At 43.8% G+C, this 20,296-nt stretch overlaps 2 protein-coding genes across 3 annotated transcripts; one reads left to right on the top strand and one right to left on the bottom strand.

Moving 5' to 3' along the window:
- Window positions 1-128: 128 nt before the first annotated feature.
- si:ch211-168f7.5 (uncharacterized) lies at window positions 129-19,472 on the bottom strand. 2 transcript variants are annotated; one of them, XM_025911466.1, is made up of 5 exons: window positions 19,302-19,472; window positions 14,185-16,374; window positions 6,249-6,459; window positions 4,034-4,267; window positions 129-3,899 (listed from the first exon to the last, which is right to left on the bottom strand). In XM_025911466.1, exons 2-5 carry the CDS (start codon window positions 14,458-14,460, stop codon window positions 1,372-1,374), a joined length of 3,249 nt encoding a protein of 1,082 aa, XP_025767251.1. In that variant the 5' UTR covers window positions 14,461-16,374; window positions 19,302-19,472; the 3' UTR covers window positions 129-1,371. The 2 variants fall into 2 exon arrangements, with proteins under 2 accessions (XP_025767251.1, XP_005467608.1); XM_005467551.4 differs by lacking the exon at window positions 19,302-19,472 and having other exon boundaries at window positions 14,185-16,608.
- Window positions 18,259-20,277, top strand: map1lc3cl (microtubule-associated protein 1 light chain 3 gamma, like). The gene is made up of 4 exons (XM_005467550.4): window positions 18,259-18,982; window positions 19,077-19,132; window positions 19,222-19,328; window positions 19,510-20,277. Exons 1-4 carry the CDS (start codon window positions 18,925-18,927, stop codon window positions 19,697-19,699), a joined length of 411 nt encoding a protein of 136 aa, XP_005467607.1. The 5' UTR covers window positions 18,259-18,924; the 3' UTR covers window positions 19,700-20,277.
- The last annotated feature ends 19 nt before the right edge of the window (window positions 20,278-20,296 follow it).

The raw sequence follows: 20,296 nt of genomic DNA, 5'->3' as shown, positions 1-20,296 counted from the left end.
TCAGTGATATGAATGTTAATTTTGTGACTTTTAAATAAAAATATTTGTTAAAAAATGCTCATTTTCATTCATTTTTTTAGCAAAGCACGTAAACATCTTTAATACGCTTACAGTAGGAAGATCACACGTTCAGTTATAAGTTTCCTTTATTAGTCATAAGCCATGAGAGGACACATATTTATCTTGGATAACTCATCAATACTTTAATTCAATGTTCATTTCAAAATCCTGAGCAAAATATCAAGTTAAAGAGTATTTGCTTAATTTTGGTCATAATCTGGCCAATGTGATTGTACTTCAGTGGCAATACTGCCCATGATCAAAGAGGAATGTCACACTCTCACAATAGCTATAATCACTGAACAAGTCACAGAGCAGCATGCAGAAGGGGAGTGTGCACGTACACATTCATACGCATGATTATGCACTGAAGCTTCTTACAGCTGTTATTACTACAGTATTTTCAAATGGCTACTTTCCTGTCACAATAGGATCCCAGAAGTGTTCCTCTTCAGGATGGCATTCACATTGATACAAATTAGGATTTTTGAGGGTTGCAGTCCTTTAAAGATCCTAAAAAGAATCATTCACCCCTAAATAAGGGGTCACTTGCGTTCCCTTCACTGATGCCTCCTTTCCACTGATGTGGTGCCTAATTTAGAAGGACTGCCACACATAGAGTATTCTTGGTGTCAATAGCTAGCAGTGCACAGCAGCATAAAGTTGTTGGAGTCAAAGTTGAAATCATTTAGTGGCTATCAGAGAAATTCACATAAGTTATGTCAGTCATGGTCTCTTTCCTGTGGAAGTTACTTCAAATGCATAAACCTGTAGACTGCTACTCAAAACGTACCAAAGCAGAACTAGCTGCAGACTGGTACCACATCAATGGACAAGCAGTATTACAATTCTCTGTGGGCCATGTTGCATCATACAGCTCTTTCTTGCTGCTGCGGTGTATATGATTTACAATACATGGTTTTCTAATACAAAAACTTCTGAGCTTTAAAGTGCTCCATATATGCTAAATATCGTGTTTGGGGAAGGTTCGCATTTATTTTATACTTTTTGAGAAGGTTATAAAAATGTATATGCCTAGTTTTACAAAAGAAACATTACTAGAATGAAAGAAGTGACCCAAGATTAAAAGTTCACAGACCTGATGTGCCTGAGAGGAACTTCAACACACTGGAGATGAGTGAAAGGACCAGTGGATATCTCATAGCCAGTATTAGAGAGCCAGTGTATCAGATCGGTCATAAAAATCCAAAACGATGGCACTTTATTTTAAACATCAAATATAATACTAATCGTCACTGGTATTTTTGAATGTACAACGCAAACGATAAAGTTCACTTTTTTGTACAGCAGTCACTTCTTGGATGATTTCTGTTTGAGACTAAGCGACCTCATTGAGCCAAACACTTTCCTTCCCAAATCCCTCAGTGATCGGGAGCGCTGGAGAGGCAGCCGTGGAGGAGGAGAAGGAGAAAATGAAGGGGAGGAGAGAGGAGAGAGTGAATGGCAGCTGCCTTCTAGGCTCTGAGAACGAGAGAGGTTAAAGAGGCTGGCGGTGGAAGACAGCCGTTTGTCCTCCTCCTTCGCTCTCAGTAGTCTGACCCCTTCGTCTTTTCTGATCCCCATGCCACCGTGCCCCACATCCAAGGAGGAGACCCAGTGTGGCCGCTTTGTGGGCTCTTCGCTGTGGTTCCGAGGTACCAGCAAGCCCTGGGATTCACTCCTGAACAGAGCCCGTCTGGAAAGCCTGAGGCTTGAGCTGCGTCTCTCCCCATCATCTTTACCTCTCTTCTTTGAGAAGACAGGAGAGTTGTCTACTTTAGGCCTTTTGTCACCGCTGCTAGAAGCTTTAACCCTTCTGTGCTCTCTTCTCCAGCTTCCCACGCTGTTTCTTCTCCATCCATAGCCATACTCTGCCCTGTCTATCTCCTCTCTTTCACTTTCAGACTCTTTGCTCCAGAGGCGTCCCTCAAAGCCCTTCCAGAGTTTGCTGGAGGACTTTTTGGATGTGTGAGCGGCTGCTCGCGACTTCTCCTCCTCCTCACCCCAAACGGAGCTGTAGTCCTCTCTCTTTGCATAACTGCTAACTGTTGCTGCCCTGATCAGCTTATGGGAGGCATGCTTTCCTCTGTAGAGCCCATCGCCCTCCGCCCTCTTCCGCCTGCTGTTACCCTCGCCTCCTCCACTGCTCTGCCGAAGTGATCCTCCTCTTGGTTGGATCCCGCCATGCTCGAAAGGAGAGGTCCTGGTATTGGTGCGGGGCAGGGAGCACTGGAATGGTGCATCTCGTCGGAAAACAGAGAGGGGAGTCGCACCCAGGGGGGATGGCTGGAGAGGGCGTGGAGGTGAGCGACCTCTTGGGGTAGGGCGGGAGGCAGGTGAGGAGGCTGTGGAGGAAGGAAGGTCAGGTGTCTGTTGGTAGTGGGAGTGCGAGGAGTAGTGGGAGGAGGGAATGTGCATGGATTGGTAGGGGTGTATGGGGCTGCTGGAGTGTGAGAGAGGAGGGGTGAGGCTGGACTGAGACTGTGGAGAATGGGTGACACTGAGGGACAGCTGTATTGGTCTCTGGGGATTCAAGTCTGTCAGTCTAGTATAGTCATGTGACTGATCTGTTTGGGCTGTCAGGTGAGTTTTAGTGTGGCCTCTCACCTCACCTGCAGTATCTGTTGGGAAGCAGTCAATATCTAGCTCCACGCCTTGTTCCATGAGTCCGACTACAACAGCTCGAGACAGGCCAGAGAGGCGGGAGATCTCCTCCACCATGGGTGAGTCTTCACTTAACTTTGGACTGGAGTTGGACTCCTGGATCAAGCTGCTGCGCTGAGATCCGGGAGCTGATCCTGCATTTGCGCCAAACACTGGCTGTCCAGCCTCAGGTGGAGCACCACTGCTCCAGTCTAATGAGCGACAGAAGGCTGATGAGCCAAACCCAGAGCTGGCTCCAGACGCCAGTGGGACCTCAAGGGAGCTGCGGTGGCTCAGGCTGCTTGGACAAGTTGAAATGCGAGGGCGAGATCTCATTGCTGGGGTGGGTGTAGAAGAAGAATGTGATGAGGCAGAAGCGGTGGAATTGGCAGCAAAGTCTCTCCTCAGAGCTCCGTTTCTGGGATTGTCCACCAGCCCATGGCCAGAATTTAAACCGGGAGTCAGGTTCAAGTTGAGGTTTAGATGCAGATTTATGTTTAAGTCTTCTCCGGTGGCTGAAGGAAGATTTCCCAGGTTGATTGAATTCCTGGTGCCCTTTTTTCCGGTGGTGCTAAGGCTGACTCTGGCTGAGTTCCCTAGCAGTGACTTAGAGGGTGTGATGTTGACGCCTGGCTGGGTGGAGGGTGTGCTGCGGCTCTCGAAGGCAGAAAGAGACTGGGTGGATCCATGAGTTTTCCCAGGGGTGCAAAGGCCTCTGTGTGTGACTGCCCCAGGGGTGGCAGGTGAGGTGAGATCAGAGGTGGATTTTGCCCGACTGTGGTACTGGCGAGCCAGACGAGAGATGTACTGCTCCAACTGGGTGAAGGAGGGCGGGGTGGGAGGCTGCTGAGGCTGGAGAGGCAGAGCTGTGTCAGCGTTTGACTCTGTGGGTTCATCATGCTGGGGTCCCTCAGGGCTCACAGAGGCTGACTGTTCTGGATTCTGGGTGGTGAAGAGGGGGCTTTGGAGGGCAACAGCATGCAGTGGGCTTGGGTATGAGTAAACCTCTTTGGTCCGACGGGACATCAGGTCTGTGCAGTATCGGGAGTCAAGCTGGAGTTTTGAATTTTGGGAGGAGGTGGAGGAGGAGGATGAAGGATTGAGGAGCGGAAGGATGAAAGAAATCAGGGAATCGCCAAGTCCTGAACAAAGTTCAGACAGAAAGGTCAGACCAGTTGCTTCAAGGTCATTTGGGACTGTAAGAGACAGAGGGGAAAAAAAAAACATTAGACTTCAGTGGACATTTTCAGGTATTTCCACTTACGGCTGAAACTTCATATCTACATGAACTGATTTACAAGATAGGGATCTATGGTTTGCACCAACTCACCAGAAACTGGCGTCTCTTCTGTTTGTTCAGCATCCTCCTGGCTGTCCTGGAGTACAGGTTGCTGCAGGTGCACTACACCTTCTGACCACAGGAGGTCAGTGTTGTCAGCACACACAGGAACCTGCTCCCACAGCTTCAGGGGCCTGGCAGGGGCCACTGGTCCTCCATGGGCTGCGTCGCTGGACACAGAGTAGCAAGAGTCTGACAGGGAGCTGCCGCTCACTGAATAAAAACCTTGAAAAAAAGACATGTGGACATTTGGGGATGAGCAAATGAAAAATGTTCTAGAAAAATGCTCAAAAGGTGCTATGATATATGTCAGGAATCAAAGAGGGTGGCTGTGATGTAATAAACCACCCTTTACATCACATATTATTCTCTCCTGGCCCTACTGCCCTTTTTTTTTATAATTATTGTTATTTTCACAAGGTGGGGCATTTCTTTGTGGATTTTGAATGTTCTCCTCTCCTTCTTCTAGGTTCAGCTTCCTGCCACCATGCAAAGATGCACATTCAGGTTAATTATCAATTCTAAACTGGCCTTAGGTGTGAATGTGAGCACGTAAGTCTGTCTCTCTGAGTTAACCCCATAATGAACTGGTGACCTGTCCATGGTGTATCGCACCTCTCGGATAGACTCCATATAGAGAAAATAACTCGACTAAACCGATAACACACAAACTATAGTTATCTTCCCTTTATTAAACACACAGAGGTATCTGACAGTGACAGACAGGAAAAGTAAACAAACCTGTAGATTTATTAACTAAATCCACCTCTTAATGCAATAAACTCTATTAGATGTTTTCTTGGACTGTAACTGCTCAAGAAATCACTTTAATTCAACCTTCCTTCACTGAATGTGTGTCTCAAAGCTGTGATACTCCTCCATCCTGCTTTACATTTAGGATGAAGTTATAATCATGGTGTGTAGTAACATTTTTCCTCCAAGCAACCAGATTTTGCCCCATCTGTCCACAGAGCATGGCCTCACAAACGCCGTGGCAAACAATAGTGGCTTTTGTAGAGCGGTGGTTTCCCTCATGATTCCCACTATTTCCATGAACACTCATTAACCTGTAGTGATTTCTGCATACTGCCTCTCTTTTGCTCTTCTGTTACTCTTGGATTCTTTTTCACCTCGTTCAGGCTTGTACGTTGTGCTCTTACTGTGACCTTTACAGGACGCCCACTCTTTGAAAAGTAGCAGCAGCCTTGAATTGTGTCCATTTTTAGGTAGTCGTGTTATGGATTAATGAACACCCAGATCTTCAGAACACCTTTTGCAGCCTTTTAAAGCTCCCTGCGTCTCTAAAACACTTCTGCCAAAGCCCCATGGAGGTATGTGATTGCAATATGCTTCCCAGCGATCAATCTTTCTTAAGATGAGCAGACTTTGATATTTATGGCCTTCTTTAAAAAGAGAATCACCCCTACAGACCACATTTCCAATCTCATCACGTTAACTGGAACAGCTGATTCAAAGGCTCGGTTGATTTGTCAGCCTGCACTGTGAGCGGTACCTTATTAGCAGTCAAATACTATTTGTCTCTTACTGTGACTTAGATGAAGCTCAGGCCACAGTTTATGAGTCAGAGCAGAGACATCAGTGCTTCCACAAGATTCACAATCGGATAAAAAGGTGAGTCAGTAAAAAAAAGCTACCATCACCTGTAGAAACTCAAACTTTGTAAAAATTCCAGAAGAAAAGCGTCACAGTGCAGAAACCACTGTTAGACATGCAGTGTGAGCCATGAACACTTAGACTTCTCCTGAAATTACACTTTTACTGACTAAAGAATGGACAAATTACATTCATTTTGATTTAAAATATATATATATATATATGTTATCATGTCTTTAGGTTTGATAGATTTTCCAGAGCGTAAATAATAGTGGAGTGAAAAGTGGGTGAGAGTCTATACCTGGCCAAGAAAAGCTTTCAGAGGGAGCAGAGAACGGATAAGAGTTTGAGGAGAGGCTAAAAAATGTTGACAGCAAGAGACAAACTGAGTGAGTCAGTGCCGAGTCACGCAGAGTGCAAGCAAACAAAAGTAAAAAAGGGACGTGGTTAATGTTTGATGGAAATTCTCTCAAGGTGAGCTGTAGTTCTATCAGGAGGTGAGAAACTGTTGGATCATTGGACAGCTCAGCGCTGTTGTCTCAGCCGTCTGACATTTAAACCACCCGAAAGAGGTGTTCAGGTGTGTAATTACCTGAACTAGGTCTGGAGTCGCTGTCCAGGGGGATCATACCATTAAGGTCCGGGGTTGGGGGAGAAAGCAAGTCAGAGGGGGCGTCCCAGGAAAGAGTGGACCAACGTGAGCTACTCCCTCTGCCCGATGAGAGGTGAGCCGCCCCGTCCCCCGAATTACCTCCGCATTCCTCTGGGCTGCTCTGACAGGCAGTGTCAGAGGGAGAAGGATCCTGAAAAAAAAAGGAAAAAAGAAAAGAAAAACAGTAGGTGACTATCGACGATTCATTCACACAGATAAAATGGAAGTAAGGGTTAAACCCACAATCAAAAAATCAAAATGACACATCATCGTCATCAAAATGTTTGTCAGTGGACAACAGGAAAAAAACATGACTCATATTAAACATATTGGCTGTTTTTTAAACACACTCCATCTCCATGAAGCTCTGTCCAACTAGGATGGACACAAACATGTGTCTGAATACTTCAGAAACAAAAAGTTGAGCACGTTTTGAGATTTTTTTTACTAAACTGCTGTTTGCAGACTCATTAAAAAGGCCTAAAACTTAGCGAGCATAAAATAACGTTACTTTATTATGCATTTGTTCTTCAGTTGCAGGTTAGATGCTGAAAATGCATAGCATACAGCAGGAGTGTGAAAATCTGACAAGAGTGATCGAATAACAACGTGATTTTACCAGAAGTCAGTTATATTGATTTACTGTCACTTAAGATATGAATGCAGCAAACATGAAGTATATGGATGGACTGTTATCTAAATAAACTGCTTTACTGTTATTGGCTTCCCAAAACACTACAAGCTACACTTCACACTCACATTTATACAGAAATGGATGCTTTAGGGGGCAAGTTAAAGATCAGTATTCTTTATACTCATATTCCAGCATCCAACTGGAGGACACAGGTATTGAACCACCAACCATCAATAAGAAACAGTGGAAGTAAAACTAGAGATTAAAGGTCAGCTCTCATAGGTGTATATTTGGCTAATATTTACTCATGGAAACTTCATTAGGTACATCCATTCAGCTACTTGTTAACACAAATATCTAATCAGCCAACTGCATGGCAGCAGCTCAGTGCATTTAAACATGCAGACGTGGTTAATTGAACCTGCTGAAGCTCAAACTGAGCATCAGAATAATGGAAGAAAGGTGATTTAGGGAACATGGCATGTTTTTTAATTCCATACAGGCTGGTCTCAGTATTTCAGAAACTGCTGACCTACTGGGATTATCCAGCATATTCGTCTCCAGGGTTTAGAGAGAATAGTTTGAAAAAGAGAAAATTTGCAGTGAACAGTAGTTCCCTGGGAGAAAATGCTACGATGATGTAAAAGATCAGAGGAGAATGGTCAGACTGCTTCAAGCTGACAAGAAGGTAACAGTAACTCAAATATCCACTCCTTACAACCAAAGTATGCAGAAGAGCATCTCTGAAAACACAAAACACATCCAGTGTGTTCTGCAGCTGCAGCAGGAGACCACACTGGGCGCTACTCCTGTCAGCCAAGAACAGGAAACTGTGGCTCTAAGTTGGACCAATTCACCAAAATTGAAGAGTAATCGATTGGAAAAACGTTGTCTGGTCAAAACACTTCTGCCTCTGCTCTGTTTGGATGGTCGGGTCCAAATTTCGCACAGTGAGCGAGAGCATGGATTCACCCTGCATTGTATCGTTCAGGCTGCTAGTGGTGGTGTGATGGTGTGGAGGATATCTTCTTGGCACTTTTTGGGCCCCTTAGTACCCAGTGTGCATCATTTTAACACCGCAGCCTACCTGACCATGTTCATGCCTTTATGAGACAGTGCACCATCACCCATAAATTCACTCAAACGTCCTCCACACTTACCAGATCTCAATCCAATAGAGCACCTTCGGGATGTTGTGGAAAGGGGTAGAGTAGAAAAGCGCTATATAAGAACCAGTTCATTTACCATAAAGCTTCATAAAGAATAATTTAATTAGATTAATACTCAAGTTTACCTACTTAATAGATGCGTGGGGGAGAATAAAAAAGCATGCAGAGGTCAAAACTTACGCAACACTTTCTGTAAATAAAAAAAAAAGAAAGCCCCGAAGAAGGTTGGATAAAAACAGTGTTGTTACAAAAAAAACTACAATATATTCCTTGGAAACCTAGTAAGGTAGAAGAAGAAAGTATTCTAGATGGTATTAAGCATTCAAGTATACTTTCCACCAGTGACAATAAGGATACTGCTTTAAAAACGCAGCTTAACCCTCTGCATGTTTTGGTCCAGACCCACGTGAAAGGGCTGTGCGTTCACAATATCATTTACCAGGCACATGGTCCAGCAACGTCACACCACACTTACTGGAACAGTCAGAAATGAGGCCTCGTGCACAACAAGAACAAGAATAACAATCAGCCCATCAAGTTAGCAAAGTGCCTCCATTTCCCAGATTAGTAAGAGGGCAGAGAGTAACCCCCCTTCACCCTCCTCCAAATCCCCAACCCATCCCTTTAGGACAGCAGCCAAAAGCCCCTGCATTAGTGTGATCAGGCCCAAACAACAGAAACACTGTGAGTGGTGCTGCTGATCAATCCTCTGGTTACTGAGGAAACAATACAGGTAGTGACTCACTGGGGTGACAGGAGAGGAGGGGGATTCAGAGGATAATGGGAGAAGACAGATGACGTAACAAAGAGCTGCCAGAGCGGCAGAAGGTAAAAAGGGGGATGGACTGTGGAGGAAAGAGAGAAGGAAGGAAACAGTGTGTGAGAGTTTCAGACTTTGACCAGTCTTCGGCTTATCTCTCCCTCTCAGGTCTGTGAGATCTTGTCCCCCTCCTCACTATTTTTTTTGTTTCCCTGTGAATCTACAGCGAGTCGTGGCTGAGTGGGTGACCAAAACTAAGTGCGAGGGACAAAAAAAGAGACAGAGAAATAGCGGAGTGAGTCACTGAGTGAGTGAAGGCGGTGAAGGGAGAGTGAGGTGAGGTGAAGGGGGGGGGGGGTGAGCGGTTGCCGGGCGAGAGAGAGGGGCATCTTGAAGGACCCCCACCTCCCCCACAGGCCCCTTAACAAATAACCCTCCTCCTTCTGCTATAATATCCTTCGAGCCAGCCACCCTCTACTCACCATAGCTACAGCTGCTCGCTCTCTAACTCGCGTTCGCTTCTCCTCCCACACAGACCCACAACAGCACAACAGGCCTGGCGAAATATTTAACTCAATCCTCAGCCTGAACACACACACACACACATACACGCAGTCCAATGGTGACGCGACTTCCTCTCACATGTATGATCTGAAAAATTCTACATTTTTAACAGACCATTAACTTATTCTGCCCGTGCAAAGATGTGAAACGCGTTTTTAAAAGTCTCCTGAAAGGGTAAACATCTGCAACAAATCCGTGCCAGCAACACAAGGCCTTGCACACTACGGGATATATTGTTACACAGTGACTAGCACATGATCAAATCATTGGAGAGACGGGTGATGGTCTGCTCAGAGCTCTGTAATATGATCGTCCTGCATGTGAGGGAGGGGTGCACATAGAAAATGCATGGGTCGATGGGATAATAATGCTACAGCGACTGCACAAGCCATACACTTCTTCTTAATAGGTGCATTGTGTCATCAGCGAGAACGAATTGCAGCGGTTGGCTTGTCGAGACAGAATAATTTGGTCAAACAGTGTGGGACGGCGCGAGCGATCGGTGTGAAGAACTCGCACGGTGGTCTATCTATTGTTTCATACATTATTAATGTTGTATTGAAATGTAAAGACAGCCCACACTGTGAATCTTCATCTTCATCCAGCTACCAGGTGATCCCATCCTAAGGAGCACGTAAAAGTATCAATATTACACACTTTTGTTGTTTTACTTAGAGATACCCCGAGGCACAAAAAGGGGGGAGATGAAAGCTGTCACTCCACAAGTGAGGGGGGGCTAATGACTCACCATGTAAGATGATGCTTCCCAAACCTAATTTCGAGACAGCCTCCCTTCAATGAGCGCACACACGGCAATGTAAACACTTCTCATTAGGACCTTATCTGAATATTATCCCCATCAGTTATTGATTTATTGACTCATGGTTTGAGCAGGTCGTCTACTAATAAGGAGGTCGGTGGTTCGATCCCTGGCTCCTCCAACCAAAGCATAACTGGGCAAGATACTGAACGCTGACTAACCCCTGATGTGTCCATCAGCGTGTGTGTGTGTAAACGTTAGGTTAAAAGTGCTTATCATTTAAAGAAACATGAATATGTGACTGAGGTTTGTAGCAGTGCTGTTCAATACTACCAAGTAAAGACAGGTCCAGTATGACTGATATTAATACCCATACTTATAGTTTAAAGGCAGGCTAAATTATTAACTTGAAGTAAGTTAGAGGATAGAAACAAAGTATCGATCCTGTCGCGCTAGTATCGATATGATAACGGTATCATTAGTATCGATACTACTGATATTTGGATCAACCTGCTCATCTCTAGCTTGTAGTAAGAAAGCGCTGTGTGTGTTTAATGTGAGTAGAAAAGCGTTATATGAGTATCACCGGCTGTTTGCTCTTAATCACGAAGCTCAAAGATATTCAGCTTTCTGCAAGACACGACAGCTGATTTCCACATTTGACAAGCTTTAATCAGTCCTGAAAGATTTCCTTATTACAATAGCTGCTGATTAATTTCCTCTCTATTAATTAATCGTTGCAGTTCTGCTGTGCGTGTGAATTAATTAAAGCTCTGCAGCATATTCCCTCCTTCTCCCACTCCTGTTCTCGATGTGTTATGTTCAGCGAGGAGATTTTTATTTTTAAACTCCGAACGACAACGAGCCGGAATCCGCCATCGTGGCCTTGATGTTCATTTCGAAAGCAAGAAGTTAAGTTTTCTTCTTGTTTCCAGATTAGATGTCGTTTCAGTAACTCAAAGCTTGTTCTCTCTACACAACAGATTGCGCAGATCTGAATTATTCATAGTATTAATGCAAATTAAATGTGTTTTCTGTGCATACTACAGAACCACTGCTCTGTTTTTTTAAAACATTTGTTCAAAAGCCGGCATTCTTTAAAATACTCCCTCATTTTAAACTGCATTTTTCAGCACGGATGACACCACAGCCGTAATAGTCAGCCATAACCCTGATGTGTGCAGTTATGACTTCTGTCCTCCTCTTTCTGCTGCTAGAGAGAAAAAATGTGAATCATATTTCAAGAGTTTATTAAAAAAGAAAGAAAGAAAGAAAAAAATCTAGTCTTGCGCTAGAGCACATTATGCTATGAGTCACCTTGGCTTACCAAAAAGGCTGAACAACCAATGATTTCCAAAGTAATGAGTAGTGTATACAGGGAAAATGAATATAATGGGTTTACGGATAAAACTGTATGTTGATTCTGGTAAACAAAGCAGTAGGTAACCGTCAACCTTCCCTTCCTCGTTCCCTCTCCATCTGCAGCTACATGTTGCAACAAGACAGAAATTTGTTTCCTTTTATGCAAATGTTGTTTTTGTGTGTGTTTGTGTGTACCATGTTTACATATCTTTGTTTGGACCAAAAATTGGAATGTTACTACACTTTTGGGGACCAAGAGTCCTTATGGGGACAAAATGCCTGTCCCCATGAGTTTGTAGGCATTTTTGAGGCTCAAAATGTGGTTTTAATGTCAGGGTTACAATTAGGTTATGGTTAGGTTTAGGCTAAGGTTTGGGATTAGGCACTCATTTTTTGATGGTTAGAGTTAGGGTAAGCAGCTGGGAAAGCGTCACGTCAATTAGATGTCCCCACAAGGATATGAAAAAACAACTGTGTGTGTGTGTGTGTGTTGGTGAAGGCCAGCCGGGGCAAAGGGCAGTGTGCCAGCCTGCTTGCTCTGCTACATCGGCAGCTCCCTTCAGAGGTGAGAATGAGCAATGCTGCTCGGCCTCTCCACAGGATTTCTCAGCACCACGGGAGGAACTACAGAGGAGATGTTGGTGGGTGGATGGTGAGGAAGGCGGCACGTTATGAGAAGCGCTTCCATGCGGATGCCCTCTCTCAGATGGGACTGCAAAAAAGCTCTCTCACTTCGCTGATTATTTCAAGTGTTTCCGCTTCTCCTCTGCAGACTATTTTTGGGGATACAATTTCATTTCACTCTGTCATAAAAAAAAAAATACAATATTCTGCAGATGTGACCTCAGCTGTAGCCTGGCTTAAACAGAACATGTATTAATATGCTGCAGGCTGCTGACTAATACCGCTCACTGGTATCAGGAACACATATCCACAGTGTAATAACAGGTTGTGCAAAGCCACCATGATGAAGCATTTGTTACTTTCTCAGAAGGAGTGTTATTTCTGTAGTTGTCGACGGCATTGTTTCATGTCACAGCAGACCATGGAAACAATCCGGAGATAACATATTTGGTGAAAAGCAGCATGCACAGCTGGGCAGTTTGTTTGTAAAGCAGTGACGTTTAGTTCAGAGGAAAACAGGTCTGCACATAAACAGCATCTACAACAAAATCCCTTCTGTAAAGAATCTGTTTTGGTGAAACTAGGCATCTGTGCAGTGGAGGTTACTGCGATGCTTCAGACTTGTGGGTTGTGGTGCTGCCTGGCTCTGAAACTATTTATCATTTTCATAAAAAGGTGACTTAAATTTCTCATTTGCTCAAATTCCAGCCTGAACCTATCACCTGTTTGTCAAGTCTGGAAACATTCCAGGTATAATCCATATTGTACAAAGTAACACACCACTTCATGTGCAATGCAGGGAAGTTTCAGATTACTTTTGCTTATTTTTGATATTAAAGTCGCTGGAAAAAATGTTTGTTTTATTTTTTTTTAAATGGCCATGAATACCATAAAAAAGGTGTTTAAACTAGAAGCCAGTCATCGCAATCAGTCAATGTCCATCCATCAACTTAACGTTTTCTAGCATATAATGACTGAATTTAGATGTCCAAGGTGACATCTTCATGTTGCATGTCTCGTTTAACCAACAATCAAAAACCAGAAAATATTTGTTTAATATCAAAAGACAAATTTATCAAGTTGAAACAGTTTTCATGTCTAATATTTTCAACATTATATTTCTGTTTATAGCACTAGTCATCCTCTTCCTGTGCTCTCTTGCCCATTGCCATTTTACATTTATTATGTTTCGTTAAAAACACACACACACACACTGATGGATGCACCCATAGTCATCTTAATCATCTCATTTTTGGCCGATTTTACATCTTGATGACTCCTCAGCTTCAAATGTAGATCACCAATAACGGAGCAGACCAGCTACGGCCTCGGGGCCCATGCCTCAGGATGAGACCTGTTCTCATCCTGTCCTCCTGTATCAGCCTACATGTCAACCCACATTCTCCACACAAAAGACCTGCATATCCATTTCAGGGCAGGTTTGAGGAAATGGGGTTAAATGGGTGTTTAGAGACAGCCTAACCCTCTTCAGGTTGGTCACACTCCACTGGAACATACAGGCTTTAAAAAAATAGGCAGCGCACTTTTTAGACAAACAGTGGCGGGGCTGGTATTTAGAATGTGATCAGAGTAATTGTAAATGCAAACGGAGAGCCAAAGTGACCTTTGGAGAGCTTATGATCCTGAGCCAAAAAATGCAGCGCTGGCTTGTGTATTAATACCTGCACCTGATTTGAGCGCCACATGTTTCTTCCTAACCATGAGGCAGGGCACAGAGCCAGAGCTGGTCCCGGTTTCCTGACCTCAGTGACATTTGCTCCATGTCACACACACACACTGCATGCCTGGCTTGATCTCTGGCACCATCACATTCAATTGTGTATTCAGCTCTCGGCACAGCCGTGCGCCTCGAGGCAGCGATAAAATCTGTCTAGTGAGTCGCAGAGGGACTGGCTTTTTGGCAGATCACCATCAGCCCCGCATTCATATTTAATCATCTGTCTGTGGATCCAACCTGTGAGCTGACAGACGTACTGACTGACCTGTTGCCGGCGGGATGTCGCAGAGCCATGCTCGGCATCCATTGCGCCGCTTTCCGAGGTCTCTCTTCCCTCCTCCTCCTCCTCCTCCGCCGCCCGTGGATCCTCGGCGGCAACGGGCGCTCGATCCTCCAGAGCGGCGTCCACCATCTCCAGGTGTTTGCACCTGAGCACCTCCAGCTCCAGCACCCCGGCCAGCGTCGCTTTGAGGCGCTCTCCGATGCGGACGCGCTCGGTGCCCGACCAGAGCGAGTTCACGCATCCGCGGCGGGCGGCCATCCTCCTCAGGGCGCACCGCTGACCACCGCTCAGTTACCGCACACGGGGATAAGGGAAGGAACGGGCTAGGGTCCAGCACCAGGTAGAGCCACACAGGTCCGAACGAGGGATTTCAACATAGCAGCTGCTTGGTTTAACGCAACATCAACGATAGCGGCTCATTCTAACGTGCAGTGCAGCCTCACGGCTTCAGGCAGCCCCGCTGACTGACTGACACAGGGCTGGAATTAATGAATCCACCGGCAGACTGAAGACACCTCAACGAGCCATGACTCATACTATCCCAGGTTTTCATTTCCGGTCGACATTATCCATTTTTTCCCTCCCCTGTCACTTTAAAGCTCGCAGGTCCGCCGGAGTTGTCCGCAGCGCTGGACTCCGTGCGCTGCGTCCCCAATGAGACAATGCAACAGACAGGCACCGATAGCGTTACATGTGGGAGCAGGCAGAGGGAGAGGGGAAGGAGGAGCCAGTGTGCAGGAGCTGCACACGGATTGGACGACCAAGTTTTTTCGAACGGACGCAAGAAAATTCCCAGAGTGTCCAACTTCAGCGCGCAGGATCGCAGAGGACAGATGCACTGTTTCCTCAAGTGTTCATCCAACTATAGCAGTAGAAAACACCCCAGCACCCACGCTCCGAGCAGCACACTGCACATAATCAGCAGGGTCGTTTTTCTGCTTCACTTTTTAGCCCATGTTTTGACCCCGTAAACTGATTTTTTATGTAGAAAAGTTGAACTTTTAATGCGCTGCATATTTTTTTTCCATCGGCTATACTTGAAACTTGAACGTATTTCATCTTAAAAGCTGCAGCTATGCAAGATTTTATCATCTCTGCAAGATGGAGAGCAGTGCTGAGATAGGAAGCCACGTGACCCACTATGAAGAGCTTTATTTGCCTGCGTTGACGTTTCTGTTAGAAAAGTAGTATTTTAACTACATTACATTTAAAACTGCGAGTCTTTGTTCTACTTTAGAACCTCACTAGAAAAACACCTTTTGTGTAAAATGCTGTCTTGTCATGTGACTTCAAACAATGTTAGATATTGAGAGAATGGGTGACTAATTTAATAAGAAAACTAAAGTGATTAGATATAGCAGCAGTAATCTGATTACTTGGAGGATGCTTTTCTTTGAGATATAATCTGTATAATCATAATGTGGCTATTTTCTACACTGATACATTGCATAGAGTTGAGTATTATAATCCGATGCCTGCATTAGTGAAATCTATACTCTCTATAATATTATTGAATTCACATATCAAAGGACGCTCTTTGTATTCCAAGCGTGGTCTTTAAGCAGTGACGTTGCATTTATCCCTCCTATCGCATGTAACTCTATAGCTAAACAGCGCGCATGAAAGATGCTGCTCACCCACACAGAAGCCTGCATTTGCTCTGTCTGATTACGCCTCCTGTCATTTGGAGTGTTGCTGACATTTACCTGCCTATTTCCACTAAACATTATGCTTTAGAATAATTGCAGGGTAAATAAATGAAAGCAGCTGTGTTTGCCATCCATCCAGTTTCTTTCTCCCGGGTTTCTTATCCGTCTAATTCAGGATTTGAAGTGGGTGGAAGGCGGGGATGGGAGTGGAGCATATCCTAGTTGTCGCATGTGATACGCTTGTAGTCAAATAGCTTCAAGTTTTAAAAGCTGCTTATACTTTCTTATATGTATAGTAATAAATCATTACAGTTTACGACCTTCTGCTAACATAAGGAAGAGACTGAGCACAGGAATTGTGCTGAAGAAAGTTTCTACATGTGGTAGATGAGGGTTACCAATGGTTACCAGTCAAGGTGAAGCAGGCCCCCTCGCTGGCCCCTCAGCTCTCCAGGCACCACAGGGGGCAAGGTTTGACCTTATGGGAAAAAATTCACAACAAAGTTTGTATCCTCTTCTTTTCCTGGGGAAAAAAAGCACAGCAAACACAAAAGTGCTTTAGTTTCAGCATCGTTCCCACTGTCATGACTTCTACTAGTAAAAGTATGCACTCTGCAAAAAGGGTCTTTCCCAAATCTCTTTTATTGTTTGTTTGCTCGCCTGTTTTTTGTATTGTAGGGTCTTTATTTTACAATATGAAGTTCCTTGAGGTGCCTGTTGTTGCAAATTTGTGTTAAACAAATACAACTGAACTGACTTGTTTGTTACTTTTGTGGTTTTTTTGCAACTAAACAGTTTGGATCTTTTAAAATCTTCATTTATTTTGTGATGACAAGTAGTATAATCCTAAATTACCTTGTGCTGAGTGACATTCAGTGACCTCTGAGCACTATTTGCTCTCAGAGTGAGCTACCCTGGCCAGTCTGCTGTGTTTACTGTATGTGACATGTGGGCAGCTTGGAGTTGGCAGGCATGGGAGGAGAGGATGCCAGAACGGAGCAACACAGGATCCACCCACAAGTTTCAATTGTCTTACTACAGAAGAAGGTTAAAGCCTCAGAAAAAATAATGTTGTGTCATGAATTAATTTTTTTTTTAATCTGAAAGAAGTCGGAGATTAAATCAGAATTCACAGGAAACAGTCAGAATTATGACTTTATTCTCAACAATCAGATTTTCTTTCTTTAATTTCTGACTTTCCTCTGAAGTCTGACTTCTCAGAATCCTGATTTAAACTCAAAATTTCAACTTTAATCTCAGAATTACGATTTTCTTTTCTCACTTTATTCTAAAAATATTGAGAATAGCCTAGTGATATAATAAATGAGAGTAAAGTCGGAAATCATCTCTCAAAATGAAAATTTTGACTTTTTCTCAGCGTTACATTTATTTATTTTTTTAAATTCTGACTCTGTTAGTTGGATTTATATTCTTTTATATGTACTTCATAAAAGTTTTAAAAAGCATAAAGTCATCAGTTTGGGGGGACAAACTGACAAGAGATTTATCACTCCACTAAGAATGTTATGACAGGCATAGGTGAGCGTCTCCTCTGCGGTGCAGGGGACCTTTGGGCTACCTTCCATCCAGCAGAGGGCAATCTTTATCCAGAGTAGAGCAGCTGTCCACTGCTGCATGAGCTCCTTAAAGAGAAATGCATTGTTCATAACTCAGCTGACAGTTTATTCACAGTGGGTTTCACAAAATCTGAACACACATCTTTGTATAACGGACAATATAGTTGCGTACACATAATAGCTACTTGTGAACTCTTGTTGCAAAATATTAGTTTTAGCTTCACAACAAACTGACAACTCCAGTAAATTCAGCAGGGAAGCAGCTTTCACACAGATTTTAGAGTTTCCAAGAGAAAATAGAAAGAGAAGTGTAAAGAGACTGAATAAATCAAAACAATACAGCCCCAGTTAATATAATGATAATAATAACACTAATAATAATATTAAAGTTTATGTGTAAAGCAGAATTGCAAAGTGCTTCTAAAAACAATTTACAAATCAGTGAAAATGGGCCACACAACAGTCAAAATGACAATACGAAGAAGATAAATAACTTAAAATGAACACAAAAAAACTATCTAAACGTTAAAAGAATCAGCTGAGAATGCCAAAAAATATAAAAATCTAGACAAAAACAGATATCAACAGATATCATATACATGATATAAACAAGTCTTTGGCAGTGATTTAAAAGAAGACGTTGATGAGGTGATTCAGACTTCTGATGAAGCTGGACGGCCAAAGCGTAATCGCCCTTTGACTTTAGATGTGATGTGGAAACAGCTACAGATTTCTGCCTGAGGGTCTAAATAAATGGCTCTGTGTGCATATGTGTGAAACACACATAGCACTTAATAAGCTAATAAGGAAACCTTTGGAGCTTATAGATGCTGCAGACATGAGTAACACAGTACTTCCTGTCATTAGAACCACACAGGCTCAAGTCGCTGTCATCACTGGTGCTGGCTATTGTCAGTCAAGGGTAAAAGTTTAGCTTAACATGGGTTAAATGTTCTAAAGATGACCGTGTTGTCCTGCATCAGACACTAAGTGAAAGGATTAAAGTTTGGATCATCTAGTGTTGTGAGAAATGAGGCACCAGGTTTTTGAGTGTGACAGTTTGGGATGTCCAGCCTCGTTTAGGAACCTCTGCTTCTCTTCGAGGCGGACCTCCTTCGTTACACTGTGTTCTTCACATCTTGTCCTCCTCTGTGTACGTGACAGCAGCACCGAAGTCACGAGCCGACGTGAGAACACTCAGAGACATAACCAGTATGTGTGAATCTGTTCTGAAGAGCACGCACATCACTCACACACACATGCACATACACAGCTCTGCATCCATACACACTTCTCCCCAGGACGAGGAGCGTGTCTTTGTTTGCTGGTGTCACATTTCGACTCCTCCCAGCCCACGCACCCTATAAAACACCAGTGGTCACCTCAGCTCGTCGGGGTTTGCTTACTTCCACCCGAGGGGACTCTGTCGTTAGCCGGGGCGAGACAGCCTCAATCACCACCGGCCTCTGCGAAACACTCAACAAAACCAAGCACACATGGCTCCTTTTGAGAAATCTGTGGAAACGGTGCCCTTCAAGCAGAGGAAATGCCTCGGTAGGACAATTTGGTTGACCTTTCACTGAGTGGATGCTGTTTTTAAAGCATGTGTGTAAAATATGGTCCTCAAATTATTTCTTTTTTTCTCTAGCAACAAGAAAAAATGAAGTGTGCAGCATTCGGTCTAAATTCCCCAACAAGCTGCCTGTAAGTTGATTCAGATTAAGATGTTTTAAAGACATAATGGATGCATGTTGTTGAACTTCCTGTTAAAGCAGGTGTGTTTTCGCTTTTAGGTAATTGTCGAACGTTACATCCGTGAAAGGACCCTCCCCCTGTTGGACAAAACAAAGTTCCTGGTTCCGTATGAGCTCACCTTGGGTCAGTTCCTCTGCCTGCTCAGGTACGTCATCTGTGACTCACAGCAGGTTCTTTTGTTCTGATTTTTAAAGCCCTTTTCTTCTCTTTTCTTCTCCTGCAAGTTGTCAGATTTGTCATTCTTCTCCATGCCTCTGCCTCCCTCACATTCTGTCTTCCTTTGTCCTAAAAATCTCAGTCTGCCTCTCCAACTGTCTCCCCTCCAGGAATAAAATCGCTCTGGACTCCACCCAGGCTCTGTTTCTCCTGGTGGCGGAGAAGAGCATGTCGTGTATGTCTTCCAACATGGGGGAGGTGTATACCCGCTACAGAGATGCTGACGGCTTCCTGTATATCACCTATGCCTCTCAGGAAATGTTCGGAGCTCCTCTGCAAGCAGCCAGGCGGCCCTGCTGAGCCTGAAAAGTGATAAAATGAACTGATTTGTGACCAGTGGAGACACCACACAACCAAACCTGGGGAAAAAAGGACAAACTGAGCCAAAGCAAGACTGTTCCTCCCCCCAAAGAGCACATCTGTCTACCTCATGAAACATCCCTGGACTTAAAGACATAACACGAGTCTGTGGTCAAGACTCAGATTTGGTTTCGGGTAAAAGGACTAATTATATTTAAGGGTTTCTATTTAAAGATATTCAGTATATAAAGCTATTTTTTTTAATTAAGAAAAAATGTAAGAAATTTTTAAATTTGAATGTTTGGTGTGTCTCATTAAACATTAAAAAAAATGTCTTTCTGTTGAGTTTCAGTTCAGATAAACCAGCATTTGTGTTTGTGGCAGCACTTTCCTCCCCCTCCACCAGACAAAATCAGGTTAAACATCGTAACTTCTTTCTTATGCCCATCCTCATCTTCCCTCAACAATGTGAAACTGTCCAGAAAATATTGTCATTATAGGAAATACTGAAGAACTCCTGGAGTTACATTTGAAGCTGCTCTGATGTGTTCTTAATTCACCAAAAAATAAAATTTTGTCCCAATAAATTATTGGCCT

Source organism: Oreochromis niloticus, linkage group LG2 (genome assembly GCF_001858045.2).
Source record: "Oreochromis niloticus isolate F11D_XX linkage group LG2, O_niloticus_UMD_NMBU, whole genome shotgun sequence".
Classification (NCBI taxonomy): Eukaryota; Metazoa; Chordata; class Actinopteri; order Cichliformes; family Cichlidae; genus Oreochromis; species Oreochromis niloticus.
The sequence above is the reverse complement of the archived record's forward strand: the minus strand, read 5'-3'. Positions and strand labels throughout refer to the sequence as shown.

Coding starts and splice junctions, on each gene's coding strand:
- si:ch211-168f7.5 (XM_025911466.1), bottom strand. CDS start 14,460: ATGGCCGCCCGCCGCGGATGCGTGAACTCGCTCTGGTCGGGCACCGAG. Junction 4,268..6,248: donor CGACTCCAGACCTAGTTCAG/GTAATTACACAC, acceptor CTTTTTTTCAAG/GTTTTTATTCAGTGAGCGGC. Junction 3,900..4,033: donor AGAAGAGACGCCAGTTTCTG/GTGAGTTGGTGC, acceptor TGTCTCTTACAG/TCCCAAATGACCTTGAAGCA.
- map1lc3cl (XM_005467550.4), top strand. CDS start 18,925: ATGGCTCCTTTTGAGAAATCTGTGGAAACGGTGCCCTTCAAGCAGAGG. Junction 18,983..19,076: donor CAAGCAGAGGAAATGCCTCG/GTAGGACAATTT, acceptor TTTTTTCTCTAG/CAACAAGAAAAAATGAAGTG. Junction 19,133..19,221: donor AATTCCCCAACAAGCTGCCT/GTAAGTTGATTC, acceptor TTTCGCTTTTAG/GTAATTGTCGAACGTTACAT.